This window comes from Nerophis ophidion, linkage group LG09 (assembly GCF_033978795.1).
Source record: "Nerophis ophidion isolate RoL-2023_Sa linkage group LG09, RoL_Noph_v1.0, whole genome shotgun sequence".
NCBI lineage: Eukaryota > Metazoa > Chordata > Actinopteri > Syngnathiformes > Syngnathidae > Nerophis > Nerophis ophidion.
The window spans coordinates 21,127,693-21,146,094 of NC_084619.1; the positions used below are offsets into that span (position 1 = coordinate 21,127,693).

At 40.5% G+C, this 18,402-nt stretch overlaps 1 protein-coding gene across 1 annotated transcript in view; it reads right to left on the reverse strand.

The window, feature by feature from the left end:
- Positions 1-1,742: 1,742 nt before the first annotated feature.
- The window catches only part of macrod2 (mono-ADP ribosylhydrolase 2), a 1,231,520-nt gene continuing 1,214,860 nt past the window's right edge, over positions 1,743-18,402 (reverse strand). The window contains exons 16-17 of the mRNA XM_061910570.1: positions 6,447-6,518; positions 1,743-2,745 (exon numbers count right to left, since the gene is read on the reverse strand). Coding sequence (XP_061766554.1) covers positions 2,723-2,745; positions 6,447-6,518 — 95 coding nt within the window. The 3' untranslated portion in view covers positions 1,743-2,722. The remainder of the gene's footprint in view (positions 2,746-6,446; positions 6,519-18,402) is intronic.

An 18,402-nucleotide genomic window follows, 5' to 3' on the forward strand; every position in this document is an offset into this window, starting at 1 on the left:
TACACCGTATTTTGGACATCTGTGTTGCTGAATCTTTTGCAATTTGTTCAATTAATATATTTGAGAAGTCACAGTAGAAAGATGGAGTTGGGAAGCTTTAGCCACACAAACACACGGTGATTCCTTGTTTAAAATTCCTGGAGGTAAAACTTTCCTATGGATCAGAGCGCGGTCAAGAGAACATGGATCCCGACCACATGTCAACCAGCAGGTTTTGGTGAGAAAATTGTAGTTTAAAAAGTCAGTTCTTACCGGAGAAAAGCTGAGCTTGTGCCGTCCATAGCTGTCGCCGACTCGCCTGAGACACTGGCGTCAAGACACCCGTGGAGACACAGCTCCAACTATCAGGTACTATTTAACTCACTAAAACACTAGTAACACAATAGAAAGATAAGGGATTTCCCAGAATTATCCTAGTAAATGTGTCTAAAAACATCGGAATCCGTCCCAATGCAATCGCATATTTTTTTTTCAACTTTTTTTTTTTCTAGTCCGTCGCTATCAATATCCTCAAACACAAATCTTTCATCCTCGCTCAAATTAATGGGGAAGTTGTTGTTTTCTCGGTCCGAATAACACTTTTTGTTGAAGGCTCCCATTAAAAACAATGTGAATATATGAGGCGCCATCAACATGTGACGTCATCGTCTGCGACTTCCGGTAGAGGCAGGGCTTTTCTCTTGGCACCAAAAGTTGCGAACTTTATCGTGGATGTTCTCTACTAAATCTTTTCAGCAAAAATATGGCAATATCGCGAAATGATCAAGTATGACACATAGAATGAACCTGCTATCCCCGTTTAAATAAGAAAATCTCATTTCAGTAGGCCTTTAAAGTATTTCTGATTTTGATTCTGATAAGAAGAAAATAACTTTTTCCACAGTCAGTTAAGCACTCAGATATGCTTCATTTCCTTGCCCTGCCAGCACTCTAAATGGAAAATATTCCAAATAACGTTGCATGCATAACATTTTTTTTACCCATTAGTTTTTTGATGCGACAACCCCGTTGATGTTGAATGCAACTTTTATGTCAACGCTTGTGAACGTTTCTCAGTGTGAGCTGGGTTTTCTGAGGCAAGAAGGTCTGCCATGCATCTCCAATTGCAGGAGGGGAGCCTCAGAGGTAGCGTGATCACAAGATGCACTAATTGTTCCTGTCTACCTAGAGACGTCCTACTGATTGCTCTGTTACCACAGCTCGCGTATAATTTATAAACTGAGGTAATGCTAACTGTAGCCCATGCAATTAGACTTATCGTATTTCCTTGAATTGCCACCGGGGCACTAATTAATTTAAAACCTCTTCTCACTCCTGCACTTACCAAAGGCATGCGGTAAAAGTAAGCATGCATTAATTATTTTAAAACCTCTTCTCACTCCGGCACTTACCAAAGGCATGCAGTAAAAATTAGAGTGTGATGTAAGCTTGGACCTTAAATCCTACTGAATAGCTCTTAATATTCTTCCCTTTATGCAATTTCAAATTATTGGTATTGAAATCAGCCTCTTCCATTTTGAAAATGATGACAGGGTAAGTGTCACTCCTGACGTCACGAGTTTGACCAGGCGGTAATACTAAGCATGCGCTAATTATTTTGCGAAGCGAGTTTGACCCGGCAGTAATTCAAGGCAGGCGCCTACTATATACCCTGCGGAAATTCAAGGAAATACGGTAAATAAAACATCAGCTCCTGTCATGGTGAAAAATTAGACGGGTGACATTAAAAACCAGCACACGGATCTCACTTGAATTTTTATTAGTTCTTACAGTTATATTTAGCAAAGCAAACGTCAAATTATGAAGGCATCATTTCATAGACCGTAACCCATTTGATCTTCAGTGTGGCACCACTGAAGGTGCGTCGTAAATCATACAGATCATTACTCTAACTAAAAATCGACAAATGACGAGGATTACACGTACTACACAATGTAATCTAATAATAAAAAATAAAAACCTATGATTCATATTCAAACCATTTGATGTGAAATAAGGCAGATTCTTCAGTATAATTAGACAATCTGATAAGGAGACAAGCAAAATGATCATAACTTTTGTTCAAAGCAAAATGCTGGCATGCATCGAGAATGGTGAAGAAAAGACCAAGTAGGTGGGAAAGGAAGTGGGCTGGTCCATTTGTTAGAAGACAATCACATCCTTTTTTTAAGCGTGCGTAGATGTAGATGAATTGAAAAAAACAAAAACAAAGTTGAGCGGTGAATAGACAAGTTCAGACGTGGTCTAAGAGAGACCTTGGTGTTATCATCATGGTACCGGCTGGTGTGGCTCAGCAAGGGAGCTCGCACGGACGTTTACGGCATATACAGATGGAGATTTGTAGACTTCGACGAGTGTGACGCATCACCCAGCCTGGAGTGCCAACATGCTCCCCTAGTGGGTGTGGCTCGGACTAAGAAACTTGATCACATTCGACTGGCACAATAACAACGTGATGACACAGTGAGGTATGGCTCATCTTTTCTGGTTGATATGTTTTAAGTCTTCCCGGAAAGGTTTCCAAAAACGCCGTGACGTCAGAGCTCGGGGGCGTATTGACTAGAAAGAACTGAATGAAATTGGAAATGTGAACGTTGACTGAATATGTCCTGGAACTGTGACAGCGCTCGGACCGCCATTGGCTTTGTCTGACACAGTTGTGAATGGCCTTCGCTCAGCTTGCTGGCTGTCAGATGAAGTTGATTGTCCTTCCCCCGGGCGGTCATTCTTTCTTCTCAGCAGCGTCTGCACACAAAACAAAGTTATTTTCCGCATAAGGATTCTTGCTGGGCTTCAATTTTGGTTTCTCAAATGCATTTATACGTCCGATATTGTTGTGTGGACAGACATGCGCCTCTTTTTTGTGTCTCAAACAGAAGTTGCAGATAAAAAAAAAAAGTCAGGCTGTCTCAGTGCAAACACAAAATCGTTAAATGTCACTTTTGGAAGTTGGGACGAAAGTTTGAATGTCCAGTTGAGGCCAATGTTTGGTGCATATATCCCGCTACCCAAGAATGTACAATTCTTCTCAACAAAAGATGAGAAATTTGAACCTTAAAGGAAAATCTAATTTAAAACATGTTTATGCTCATACAACACTTAACACCTTTAGTGTATCAGTATGTAGAATTAAATTATGGAACAAATTAACCAAAAAATCGAACAAAGCACCAATATGATTGACTTTAAGAGATGGTTCAAACTACCAGTGTTCACAGAGTACACAGAACAAAAATTATGATGAACATCTTCAAAGCTTCATCTGGCCGGAATCTTCAGCTCTCTCTGGATCGGTTCGCAGCCGAGTGTGAAGCGACCGGAATGAGAATCAGCACGTCCAAGTCAGAGTCCATGGTTCTCGCCCGGAAAAGGGTGGAGTGCCATCTCCGGGTTGGGGAGGAGACCCTGCCCCAAGTGGAGGAGTTCAAGTACCTGGGAGTCTTGTTCACGAGTGAGGGAAGAGTGGATCGTGAGATCGACAGTCACATCGGTGCGGCGTCTTCAGTAATGCGGACGTTGTATCGATCCGTTGTGGTGAAGAAGGAGCTGAGCCGGAAGGCAAAGCTCTCAATTTACCTATGGTCATGAGCGTTGGGTCATGACCGAAAAGATAAGATCACGGGTACAAGCGGCCGAAATGAGTTTCCTCCGCCGGGTGGCGGGGCTCTCCCTTAGAGATAGGGTGAGAAGCTCTGCCATCCGGGAGGAACTCAAAGTAAAGCCGCTGCTCCTCCACATCGAGAGGAGCCAGATGAGGTGGCTTGGGCATCTGGTCAGGATGCCACCCGAACGCCTCCCTAGGGAGGTGTTTAGGGCACGTCCAACTGGTAGGAGGCCACGGGGAAGACCCAGGACACGTTGGGAAGACTATGTCTCCCGGCTGGCCTGAGAACGCCTCGGGATCCCCCGGGAAGAGCTGGACGAAGTGGCTGGGGAGAGGGAAGTCTGGGCTTCCCTGCTTGGGCTGCTGCCCTCGCGACCTGACCTTGGATAAGCGGAAGATGATGGATGGATGGATGGATCTTCAAGCCATTTTCCCCCCCCCTTTTTTTTATGGAGACAAAGATTATTTAATATGTGTTTACTTACTATGGTATATTATTTATTTATTAGCTATTTGTTCGCTATTCTGTTACAGAAAACAAGGAAATTGGATAAAATTGCTATGGTATGAAAAGAGGTAGGATTAAAGGCCTACTGAAACCCACTACTACCCACCACGCAGTCTGATAGTTTATATATCAATGATGAAATATTAACATTGCAACACATGCCAATACCGCCGGTTTAGTTTACTAAATTACAATTTTAAATTTCCCACGGAGTTTCTTATTGAAAACGTCGCGGAATGATGAAGCGTGCGCGTTACGTCTCGAGTTGGAGGGGACATATTAGCGCAGCACCACTAGCGGCTAAAAGTCGTCTCTTCTCATCGCGCAATTACACAGTATTTTGGACAAAAGTTCTATTTTGGTTTCATCTGACCACATGACATTCTCCCAATCCTCTGCTGTATCATCCATGTATCCATTTTGGTATAAACTCAACTCGTCGTGTTTGGAGGAAGAAGAATACAGAGTTGCATCCCAAGAACACCATACCTACTGTGAAGCATGGGGTGGAAACATCATGCTTTGGGGCTGTTTTTCTGCTAAGGGGACAGGACGATTGATCCGTGTTAAGGAAAGAATGAATGGGGCCATGTATCGTGAGATTTTGAGCCAAAACCTCCTTCCATCAGTGAGAGCTTTGAATGGTTGACCAAATACTTATTTTCCACCATAATTTACAAATAAATTCTTAAAAATTCCTACAATGTAAATTCCTGGATTTTTTTTTTACATTCTGTCTCTCACAGTTGAAGTGTACCTATGATGAAAATTACAGACCTCTGTCATCATTTTAAGTGGGAGAACTTGCACAATCGGTGGCTGACTAAATACTTTTTTGCCCCACTGTATGTATACCCTTGAGGGTTAAAGGTTAAAGATGCAAAAAACGATGTACTTTAGAATATGGTTAGCTACTAAAAAAAATTAAAATACATTAAAAAAAACATTATTATCTTAGCTTTTGTGTAACTTATAAGTAACAAAGCATTCTAATATACCCCTCATTAACAATTAATTAATTTTACTAAAAATGTCTAAGGGGCCAATACAAATTTAGCTGTGGGACGAAAATACACACAGCCCTGCTCCAACGTGTTGACCTTTCCCATTATTTTACTTATCCGGGTGTTACCATTTAGTGGTCAATTGTACGGAATATGTAGTGTAGTGTGTAAACTGTACTGTTTCATACAATGTATTCTCTTCCTTTGCAATCTACTAGTAAAAGTTTCAATCCATCAAAACACAGCGATAGATACATCACATCATCACATGTACCAAAACATGATGTGCAGTGTACTCAACTTTATGTAAACAGTTTGGAGAAGTCCCTTTTCTTTTCCAGCATGATTGTTCCTAAATGCCATTAAACACATTTGTGATGAACTAGAACATATTGCTGTTGTGAGCCAGCATGGCCTTCTGTTAAGTCTAACATCAGTGATCTCCACTCAGACACACTCTGGACATTTCCCGGAAGAATGAAAGCTGTTATAGCCGCCATGGGACCAGCTCATTCTGTCTTTTCTTCCATTTTCACCTCTTTAAAACCCTGCCTTCCAACATCAACCTGCATGTTTTTGCTAATTAATTCAAATGCGACGAGTCTGTAGTTTGGATTTACCACACACAAACTATTCATAGCTGCTGCCTAGATCTTTATTTCCCTGATGAGGGTTGTATCAGAATCCCATTATTTGATTCAAAAATGAAAGGGGAAAATTTGCTCAAAATTGTAGGCGCTCTGCAGGCCGATATTTACATGCCCTGTTATTATGCCTAAATCTCCCGGGGACCTGAGTTTAACACCAGTCTAGTATCCTAATCAAATGTGATTTATTTGCATGATTATTGCCCCTACAGTCTGTCTTGTCTGCATCTTGAAATAATATGTATTGCACACTTGATTTATTGAATGTCTGATAGCGGAGTTTGCAGGCCATTCATCACACTCAATCTCCAAAGACGCGCTGACACGTTTATACCAAAATATCAGGGTCAGAGCTGTGGATCTGGAATGAGGGAGGGGGAGCATTTACAAATGCATTTGGCCCTGAAGGTAGCGCGTACAGACTGACTGCCTGATGTCTTTGCCTGCTACGACTCCAAGATGGAAACAGATGGGGAGGAGGGGGAGACGGCGCATAGAGAGGAGGAAGGTGAAGCTGTGTCACATTCGGCTGCACAGCAGGCATCGGCTCATTTGGCTAAATAATTCCATTGAAACCTTAGGGATGAAGTGAATTTTAATTTAGCAGCTGTGGGCTCTAACATACGTTTTTTTTTTGGGAGTTTTGTAAATGGAAGTGAGTGCATCCTCCATAATCTTCTTACCTTTGGACTCGATGCTGTCAGTCTGAGTGGATGTCGGTTCCTCTGAGCTCTCAACTGGATCTTTTTCGTCCTCTAAAAAAGAGCATGGGAGGGAAAAGAGAAGAAGCAACATGTGGAAGGATGTTTTGTGTTTTTTGCAGAATCCTTTAAGAGCCCCTCTAAAGCTGACAGCATTGACATCTATTTCATAGTTCTGGACCTAAAAATAATGTCTCCAGGTTAAATTCCCTCAAACAGAAACAGAAGTGAGTTTAAGCATGTTTTTTCAAGACGTTTGAAGACATTTTTGAACTTCCACTTTTAGTTCCAAAATGTGGTTCCTGCTGATGTAAACCCACAAAAAAAGGAGATCATTTCATATTTAGTAGTACGCCTTTTGGTAGCATCTTCATCCCCAATCACGGTATTATTGGGCAGAATTTGAAGGAATTCATATGAATTAATTTCCATATGAGTTGGGAAATTGTGTTAGATGTAAATATAAAGGGAATACAATGATTTGCAAATCATTTTCAACCCATATTCAATTGAATGTACTACAAAGACAACATATTTGATGTTCAAACTGATAAACATTTTATTTTTTTGTGCAAATAATCATTAATTTTAGAATTTGATGCCAGCAACACATGACAAAGAAGTTGGGAAAGGTGGCAATAAATACTGATAAAGTTGAGGAATGCTCATCAAACAATTATTTGGAGCATCCCACAGGCTAATTAGGAACAGGTGGGTGCCATGATTGAGTATAAAAGCAGCTTAAATGAAATGCTAAGTAATTCACAAACAAGGATGGGACGAGGGCCACCAATTTGTAAGCAAATTGTCGAACAGTTTTAGAACAACATTTCTCAATTAGCTAGTGCAAGGAATTTAGGGATTTTACCATCTACGGTCCGTAAAATCATCAAAAGGTTCAGAGAATCAGGAGAAATCACTGCACGTAAGCGATGGTATTACGTACATTTGATACCTCAGGCGGTACTGCATCAAAAACCGACATCAGTGTGTAAAGGATATCACCAAATGGGCTCAGGAATACTTCATAAAACCACTGTCAGTAACTACAGTTGGTCGCTACATCTGTAAGTGCAAGTTAAAACTCTACTATGCAAAGCGAAAGCCATTCATCAACAACACAAAGGCACGCCGCCAGCTTCGCTGGGCTTGAGCTCAATTAAGATGGACTGATGCAAAGTCGAAAAGTGTTCTGTGGTCTGACGAGTCCACATTTCAAATTATATTTGGAAACTGTGGACGTGGTGTTCTCGGGAACAAAGAGGAAAATAACCATCCGGATTATTATAGGCGCAAAGTTCAAAAGCCAGCATCTGTGATGGTATGGGGGTGTATTAGTGCCCAAGGCATGGGTAACTTACACATCCGTGAAGGCACCATTAATGCCGAATGGTCCATACAGGTTTTGGAGCAGCATATGTTGACATCCAAGCAACGTTATCATGGACGCCCCTGCTCATTTCAGCAAAACAATGCCAAGCCACGTGTTACAACAGCGTGGCTACGTAGTAAAAGAGTGCGGGTACTTTCCTGGCCCGCCTGCAGTCCAGACATGTCTCCAATCGAAAATGTGTGGCGTATTATGAAGCGTTAAATACGACAACACGACTGTTGAACAACTTAAGCTGTGCATCAAGCAAGAATGGTAAAGAATTTCATTTTGAAAGCTTCAACACTTAGTTTCCTCAGTTCCCAAACGTTTATTGAGTGTTGTTAAAAGAAAATGTGATGTAACACAGTGGTGAACATGCCCTTTCCCAACTACTTTGGCACATGTTGCAGCCATGAAATTCTAAGTTAATGATTAATTGCAAAATAAAAAAAAGTTTATGAGTTGGAACATCAAATATCTTGTCTTTGTAGTGCATTCAACTGAATATGGGTTGAAAAGGATCCTTTTATATTTACATCTAACATAATTTCCCAATTCATATGGAAACGGGGTTTGTACTTCAGTGCCAAACTTTTGTACTACTACACAGGGGCCGGAAGGTGGCAGTAGTGGGGCAGTACAAGTACCTGGGAGTCCACTTGAACAGCAGACTGGACAGGAAGGACAACAGCAAAGCTGTTTACAAGAAGGGCATGAGCAGACTCTTTTTCCTGAGGAAGCTTAGGTCCTTTAATGTGTGCAGCAAGTTGTTGGAGATATTTTTTTTCAGTCTGTTGTGGCCAGTGCCCTGTACTTTGCAGTGGTTTGTTGGGGGGAGCAGCACCAGCAAAAGTGACTTAAACTGATCCGGACAGCCGGCCAAATTATTGGCACGCAGTTGGAGGCGTTTGTGTCAGTGCTGGAACAAGAGGACACTGGACAAACTGCTCGCCATCATGGACAATCCTGCCCCCCCACTCCACCAGACAATTGAGGGACAGCAGAGCTCATACATAACAGGTTCCTTCAGCTTCATTCCCAGAGTGCTCGATTCAAGAAGTCCTTCATTCCGCACTCCATCCATCTGTCTAATCACTCGCCATACAGCAATAGATGATATCTGTCTATTACCTGACACCTTCTATGTTAGTTTATAATGTATATTTTCTGCTGGATCTACTCTCTATTTTATGCTGCCCCTTCTTTTGCTGCAGCTATTACATATACTGTAATATTGTACATGGTATTTGAGATTTGTTATATATTGTATATATTATATAGAAATCTAATATAATAGTAGAACATCTCAATTTGTATTATATACTGTAGTTATATAATATGTAAATATTACATATATGTTATATTTTGTATTGCTACTATGGTACTAATTTATACTTTTTGTTTTCTCCCTCTTTTTGTGCCCTTGTGTGCATTATCCTTTCCATCCTTGCCCTTTCCATCCTTTGTAACTGAGGTACTGTTTGGAACAATTTCCCGTGTGGATCAATAACGTTTGACTAAATCTAAGTCTAATAACTCTGAATTAGTAATCTTACTCTTGATTTGAATCAGATTTGTATTCAATAATTAAATCTAACCTGCTTACAGTTTGAGAGGATAAACTTTGTCAAATGACATGAAAGCATGTCTATGAATATTCTCATTTATCCAGGTCGTTGTCATATCAGGGCATTCAATCGATCGCAACTGGACTGTTTGGTTTGTCTTAGAAGACGTTTCGCCTCTCATCCGAAGAGGCTTCATCAGTTTGTGCTCATTGACTTAATTAAATTGATCAGACCTAGCGGATGGTGCCAAAACCCCAAATATTCATATTCCAAAACCAGGAGGGTGTGCCTGGGCATGGAGGGTTTTGCCTTATCGTAGTGAGAAAAAACAACTGTTTTAATGCAAACAAGCAATCTTACTATCTAAGCCAACACGACAGTCGTTGAAGTGGAATTTCCCTTCGATGTATTGTGTCGCAGAACGATCGCTGTGGATCGACTACTACCAGTCCAAAAATATTCGGAACACCCCACGTAAGTGTTCCATTCAGTGGTAAACGAATGGCACAAGTAGCATTCTGGTCACAAAATTGACCAGAATGTTTTTAAGTCTTGTTATTTGTTGGAGGCTAAATTGCAGAGTAGTATTTTAGGAATGGTTGAAAAGACAGTGCTGTATGTAGGAGACAGGTGGTGTCATAGGCAACCATTTCTGTTCAGAGGTAGTTTTTCAACCTTGACAAAGATGGCTTCCCTGACTACTCTTTCCTACCATCCGTCCTGCCTCTCAAGAATCTGTACACATTTCTTCTCAAAGAGGACGGTGTTAGCCGTGAACTAGCTACGGCAAGAGATAGACCAGCAACTGCTTCAACAAATTAATGGCTTTTGAGTTGGTAATGCACATCTCAATGCGATAGGACACCAATCTGTACCGACTATAAAAATATGACAGTCATATTACAGTATCTGTAAGGTCTTAGCCCACGTTTCATGTTTTGTTTGTATACCGCCAGCTTGACAGTATATGCACTTGTATGAACAATAGCAAGGTTTGCTGCATGTATCATAATCAATAATGTAGTGAATTACTTGATGGACAATTTTGCGTTTGTTCCAGCTGGCCAGGAACATTTTTTTTGGTTTAGTTTGGTTAAACACGCCATATACGCCGCCATTGCTTGGATCCAAGTTCCAAATTTGCAGTTCTGAGTCACACCCATCTCACTCTCACAGCTCCCGTTTGCTCCAACATTAAAGTTCTAAAAGCAGCAGTTTATCCTCCGTATATTCAGCTTCAAAAAGATAAGGTTGTGAATCCACATTCGTCCAAAAATAGTCGCCTTTGTTGTCTATTACCAAGTCTGCCATCGTTAGAACACACTCTCATTTGTTTCTAGAAGTCAGAAGTGCGCTGCTATGGAAACCAACATAAATGTGCTGAGGAAATAAGATCCGGTAATGCAAAACATGACCAAAATGCAGTAAATGCTGTACATGTTACATATTGTTATTAATATGTGTGTTACTACATTATATGTTTACTTGCAATGTGTATATAAAAGGTTAATGGAGGGTTTTAAAGTTGTTTCAGGGAGCTTTGAAGGCTATAACGGTGACTCCCATTAGTCGTATCATATTTTTTTAGATCATCTTTAAAATCCTATTTTAAAAATAAGACGTGCTCTTGTCCGTCATAATGATTGTGAACAATTGCCAAAATTCCCCAAAAAACATTCAGTTTCCTTTCACCAGCAAATTTGCTGTGAAATGACCGACTCACCAATGTATGTTTTAATATAATCAATTTACAAAAATGACACATTTGAGGGGGGGCTTCACGGTGGCAGAGGGGTTAGTGCGTCTGTCTCACAATACGAAGGTCCTGCAGTCCTGGGTTCAATTCCAGGCTAGGGATCTTTCTGTGTGGAGTTTGCATGTTCTCCCCGTGAATGCGTGGGTTCCCTCTGGGTACTCCGGCTTCCTCCCACTTCCAAAGACATGCACCTGGGGATAGGTTGATTGGCAACACTAAAAAATTGGCCTTAGTGTGTGAATGTGAGTGTGAGTGATGTCTGTCTATCTGTGTTGGCCCTGCGATGAGGTGGCGACTTGTCCAGGGTGTACCCTGCCTTCCGCCCGATTGTAGCTGAGATAGGCGCCAGCGCCCCCCGCGACCCCGAAAGGGAATAAGCGGTAGAAGATGGATGGATGGATGGGACACATTTGAGTGTGTTGTGATTGATCGGCTAAATTTTTTAAAGCCGGAGATTTCAGAGTGTGGCATAATGTGACCCAGAATAAGATAAAGGCTATGTCTACACTAATCCGGATAACCCCTTAAACAAATAATTACAGTATTTAGCTTAAGCCTCGTTTCAGCCACATTAAACCATCGTTTAAGGTTGCCCTCCTGGGATAATTTTTTACGCAGGTAAGTGCGCCGTCTAATTCTTGAACTTGCGGCTCTTAACTTTGTATGGACTCACTGATCGTTTACAAACCGAGTTCGGAGAGGAAGTGACGCCAGAAAGACAGCGCCCCGCACAGGAAGTGACGTCAGAAAGATGGAGGCGAGTCATCCAGACATCCATCCATCCATTTCCTACCGCTTGTCCCTTTTTAGGGTCGCGGGGGGTCGCTGGAGCCTACCCGTGTGGAAATCACATAGGAATACCTTAAGAGAAGCAAATGCACGATTGCAGCTATTTTGGATACAACACATCTTAGACAGCAAAATAGACAGTTGAGCGACGGTTTTGGATAAGGGCTGGAAGAACGGCAGCCTGGTGTGATATTTTGTCAACGAGTGTGTTGTGTCAGATGAACGGCAAGAGGACTTTCGAATGTCCAGGGCAGGTCTGATTCTACTTAGTGAAAAACGTTGTCCTTTTGTCAAAGGGGAGACAATGACAGACTACGAAACACAGCGAATACATTTGGACTGGCAAACAGACTATTACTAGTTATTGTCCAAGATGTATGTCGAGCAATTACTAAAAGTATAGTTCTATAACTATTGTGAAGCCATGAAGTGATTGCAGCCGTCAAGTACGACCGCCAATTTCAGCCCACAAGCACAGTATCCTGAACAGATTTCTATGATTGTTGTCAAATGTTCTTTATCACATTGTTTACTTCCAGACGTCCATTAAAGATATGATTCATGCATGATGACTCAGGTGTGATTCACTACAATAGTCTAACAGCTGCTGATGGTGAGGCAAGCAAGGTTTACTGTTAAAAGAAATGTGACAATAGTCTACATTGAAAAAAAGGGTAAGGATACACTTCCAGGTCAGAAGCGACTATGACGCCCATACTAGGTCGCATTTCTGGGTCGTACAGCTTTTTGTGCGGCTTTTCTTCAACTGTCATCGTAGACATACAATCAATTCAGTTCATAAAAAATATCCATCTGTCTATCTATCTATCTATCTATCTATCTATCTATCTATCTATCTATCTATCTATGCATATATATATATATATATACATATATATATATATATAGGTGTGGGAAAAAATCACAAGACTACTTCATCTCTACAGATCTGTTTCATGAGGGGTTCCCTCAATCATCAGGAGATTTTAATGGAAGCATTCACATACAATGGTTTATATAGAGCACAGAGTGGGTGGGTACAAGCAGGCGTAGGTGGTGATTGGCTCATGTGTTACCTAGGAGGTGTTTCCGTCTATGGCGGCATGTTGAAATGATTTCACTGCGCTTGTTGAGGGATGATAGCTCTGGATGATATATAATAAACAGTTTCTCTTTTAAGCATAGGTTGCATCTTTTATTACCACTGTTGTAAGGCGTGCTGGATGCAAGAATTTGCCATGTTATTGAATATTCAACATTATTGTCTTTGAGGTTCCAAATGTGTTTGCTGAGTTCGGTAGAATTCTGCAAAGTCTGGTTTCTAAAGGAGGCGTTGTGATTATTCCATCTTGTTTTGAACGCTCCTTCGGTTAATCCTACGTACGTGTCGGATGTGTTAATGTCCTTGCGTATTACCTTTGCTTGGTAAACGACTGATGTCTGTAAGCACCTTCCGTTGAGAGGGCAATCAGGTTTCTTGCGACAGTTACATTCATTATTGGTTTCAGAGTCGTTTAGTCTGGGGGTAGGCAGTCCTTTTGCAATTGCTTTGTTGTGGTTTGAAATGATTTGTTGCATGTTATTCATACAGCTGTAGCTCAATTTAATGTTGTTCTTGTTGAATATTTTTCTTAGGGTGTTGCCTTTGGGGAAGTGTTTGTCGATCAGAGTGAGGAACTTGCGGCCGATGTTGGTTGAGACGTCTTTGCTGAATGGCGGATTGTACCAGATGATGTTGTTTCGTTTTCTGCTCTTTTTTGGTTGGTTTCCTGGGGTGGGTTCATAGGTGAGGGTGAAGTTGTATCCGCTTTCATCAAGTGCTTTCTGGTACGGGGGGGTTGCTTGGTCGAATTCAGCTTTGCTGGATGACAGCATCGATAGCCTTTTATTAATTCCGGTAGGTATTCTTTTCGTGGTGGTGGGTGGGTGGTTGCTGTCGTGGTGCACGTATTGGAGTGTTGTGTTGGGTTTCGTGAATGGTTGGTAGCTGTTATTTCTCAGGTTGAAAGTGACGTCGAGGAAGTTGACGGTTTGCTTGTTGGCTTCAATCGTGATCCGTAGGCCGTTTTCTTTGAAGACTTGGCATATGCGCTTCTTGGTGTTCTCGCTGCTCCTTGGCGAGGCGCGGCACACTGCCAGTCCATCATCACGGTAAATACCAAGGTTCAGGTTGAGGCTAGCAAGCTGGGAGAGGAGGAAACTCCCAACGAGTTCGCACGTTTCTGCTCCGTCAAAACTCCCCATAGTGACGTCAAATGTTGAATTGTTCTTTTTTTGCCATGGTGTACTGTTGTGGATGAGTATGGAGTTCTTTGCGTGGATGATGATGTTTCTTTCGTTGCCTGTGATTGAGTCGTAGTCCGAGGCGAAGTTTAGTGCTTGGGTCAGTAGGTCTTGCGTGATGGAAGGGTAAAATTCTTCGATGTCGAAGGAGATAAAGTTGTGTTGTTGTTTGTCTTGGATGTTGTTGAACCATTTGATTACTGCTGCTGTATTTCTCCATTGCTATGGGGAGTTTTGACGGAGCAGAAACGTGCGAACTCGTTGGGAGTTTCCTCCTCTCCCAGCTTGCTAGCCTCAACCTGAACCTTGGTATTTACCGTGATGATGGACTGGCAGTGTGCCGCGCCTCGCCAAGGAGCAGCGAGAACACCAAGAAGCGCATATGCCAAGTCTTCAAAGAAAACGGCCTACGGATCACGATTGAAGCCAACAAGCAAACCGTCAACTTCCTCGACGTCACTTTCAACCTGAGAAATAACAGCTACCAACCATTCACGAAACCCAACACAACACTCCAATACGTGCACCACGACAGCAACCACCCACCCACCACCACGAAAAGAATACCTACCGGAATTAATAAAAGGCTATCGATGCTGTCATCCAGCAAAGCTGAATTCGACCAAGCAACCCCCCCGTACCAGAAAGCACTTGATGAAAGCGGATACAACTTCACCCTCACCTATGAACCCACCCGAGGAAACCAACCAAAAAAGAGCAGAAAACGAAACAACATCATCTGGTACAATCCGCCATTCAGCAAAGACGTCTCAACCAACATCGGCCGCAAGTTCCTCACTCTGATCGACAAACACTTCCCCAAAGGCAACACCCTAAGAAAAATATTCAACAAGAACAACATTAAATTGAGCTACAGCTGTATGAATAACATGCAACAAATCATTTCAAACCACAACAAAGCAATTGCAAAAGGACTGCCTACCCCCAGACTAAACGACTCTGAAACCAATAATGAATGTAACTGTCGCAAGAAACCTGATTGCCCTCTCAACGGAAGGTGCTTACAGACATCAGTCGTTTACCAAGCAAAGGTAATACGCAAGGACATTAACACATCCGACACGTACGTAGGATTAACCGAAGGAGCGTTCAAAACAAGATGGAATAATCACAACGCCTCCTTTAGAAACCAGACTTTGCAGAATTCTACCGAACTCAGCAAACACATTTGGAACCTCAAAGACAATAATGTTGAATATTCAATAACATGGCAAATTCTTGCATCCAGCACACCTTACAACAGTGGTAATAAAAGATGCAACCTATGCTTAAAAGAGAAACTGTTTATTATATATCATCCAGAGCTATCATCCCTCAACAAGCGCAGTGAAATCATTTCAACATGCCGCCATAGACGGAAACACCTCCTAGGTAACACATGAGCCAATCACCACACCCTACGCCTGCTTGTACCCACCCACTCTGTGCTCTATATAAACCATTGTATGTGAATGCTTCCATTAAAATCTCCTGATGATTGAGGGAACCCCTCATGAAACAGATCTGTAGAGATGAAGTAGTCTTGTGATTTTTTCCCACACCTACATATTGCGCTCTACCACGGTATCGAGCACTATTCTCCGGATAATCCAATCAAGACATATATATATATATATATATATATATATATATATATATATATATATATATATATGTTTGTTTCTCCAGCTGTTGCACCGCTTACTGAAGTTTTTTGCAGTTCTTTTTAGTGCACCTGTCACCTTGATGATCTATATCAGGGGTCACCAACCTTTTTGAAACCAAGAGCTACTTCTTGGGTACTGATTAATGTGAAGGACTAATAGTTTGATACACGTTTAAACAAATTGCCAGAAATAGCCAATTTGCTCAATTTACCTTTAATAAATGAATCTATATATATATATATATATATATATATATATATATATATATATATATATATATATATATTAATATATAAAAAATGGCTATTTCTGTCCGTCATTCCATCGTACATTTTTTTTCCTTTTACGGAAGGTTTTTTTTAGAGAATAAATTATGAAAAAAACACTTAATTGAACGGTTTAAAAGAGGAGAAAACACGAAAAAAAAAGAAAATTAAATTTTGAAACATATTTTATCTTTAATTTCGACTCTTTAAAATTCAAAATTCAACCGAAAAAAGAAGAGAAAAACTAGCTAATTCAAATCTTTTTGAAAAAATTTAAAAAATAATTTATGGAACATCATTTGTAATTTTTCCAGATAAAGATTAATTTTAAAATTTGGTGACGTGTTTTAAACAGGTTAAAATCCAATCTGCACTTTGTTAGAATATATAACCAATTGGACCAAGCTATATTTCTAACAAAGACAAATCATTATTTCTTCTAAAATTTCCATAACAAAAATTTTAAAAGAAATTCCAAAGACTTTGAAATAACATTTTAATTTGATTTTACAGATTTTCTAGATTTTCCAGAATAATTTTTGGGGAATTTTAATCATAAGTTTGAAGAAATATTTCACAAATATTCTTCGTTGAAAAAACAGAAGCTAAAATGAAAAATTTAATTAAAGTGTATTTAGTATTCTTTACAATAAAAAAAATAAATGTACTTGAACATTGATTTAAATTGTCAGGAAAGAAGAGGAAGGAATTTAAAAGGTAAAAAGGTATATGTGTTTAAAAATCCTAAAATAATTTTTAAGGTTTTATTTTTTCTCTAAAATTGTCTTTTCTGAAAGTTATAAGAAGCAACGTAAAAAAAATAAATGAATTTATTCAAACAAGTGAAGACCAAGTCTTTAAAATATTGTCTTGGATTTTAAAATTCTATTTGAGTTTTGTCTCTCTTAGAATTGAAAATGTCGAGCAAAGCGAGACCAGCTTGCTAGTAAATAAATACAATTTGAAAAAGAGAGGCAGCTCACTGGTAAGTGCTGCTATTTGAGATATTTTTAGAACAGGCCAGCAGGCGACTCATCTGGTCCTTACGGGCTACCTGGTGCCCGAGGGCACCGCATTGGTGACCCTGATCTCTATAGCATTGTCTGTGATTCTATTGTGGTGTTCTAATATTGTACAAGATATACCATTATTTTTAATCATCACTACAACAACTTCGGTTCAGCAATATATTCTCCTTAAGTCTACTTTTAAGAAAGTGGGATCCACACCGGTTTGTAAAACATCCCATCCATCCATTTTCTACCGCTTGTCCCTTTTGGGGTTGCGGGGAAATTTTGGGGGAAATTGCAGGCATGGTCAATATTAGCTTCAGCCCACAGAAAGCACATACACCAGTGACTTTATACGTGCATGGGACTACAGTCGACTGTTCTGCAGGCACACACTGAAAGGTGCAAAGAATATTGATGGATGGAAATCCACAATATACTTGACAAAGAATATGGTTGATTGATGCCTTGCCAACTATAGATCTTATGTGTAGTTCAAAGTAGTCGCCTTTGACACTGAATTTTCATCTCACTTTGTCCTCATATTTGTTCAATGTCGATTACTCCTCTGTGAAAACTTTATTTCATCAATCCATCCATAGACAGATTATGTGGGGTCTTGTAAAGCAGTGATTTTCAACCACTGTAGTGTGCTGCGGGAAATTATGTAACTTCACCTAATTGGTCCAAAAAATATTTTTTGCAAATCAATAATCATAATAATGTGCCATTGTCTAGTGCCTGTGCCGTGCAGAGCTGGGCAGGGTAATTTTATAATACTCCATATCAGTAGGTGGCAGCAGGTAGCATTGCTTTGTAGAAGTCGGAACACGTCGAGAATGATTTGTCGTGATCCCAATATGCAGAGCACAGAGGGAGACAGTGTGCAGGTAAAAAGGTATGTAACACTTTAACCAAAAATTAACAAAAGGCAAGTCCCGCTAGAAAAAGGCACTGAAGCATAGGGATGGCTATGTAAAAAAAAAGGAAAACTGAACCGGCTACAAAATCAACAAAAACAGAATGCTGGACGACAGCAAAAACTTACAGCATGTGGAGCAAAGACGGCGTCCACAAAGTTCATCCGTACATGACATGACAATCAACAATGTCCCCACAAAGAATAGTCTTGATTGCGAAAATAAAGCAGGTGCGGGCAACAGCACTCAAAGGAAGGTGTGAAGCTTCTACAGGAGAGCACTAACAAAACAGTAAGGGTCAACAAAA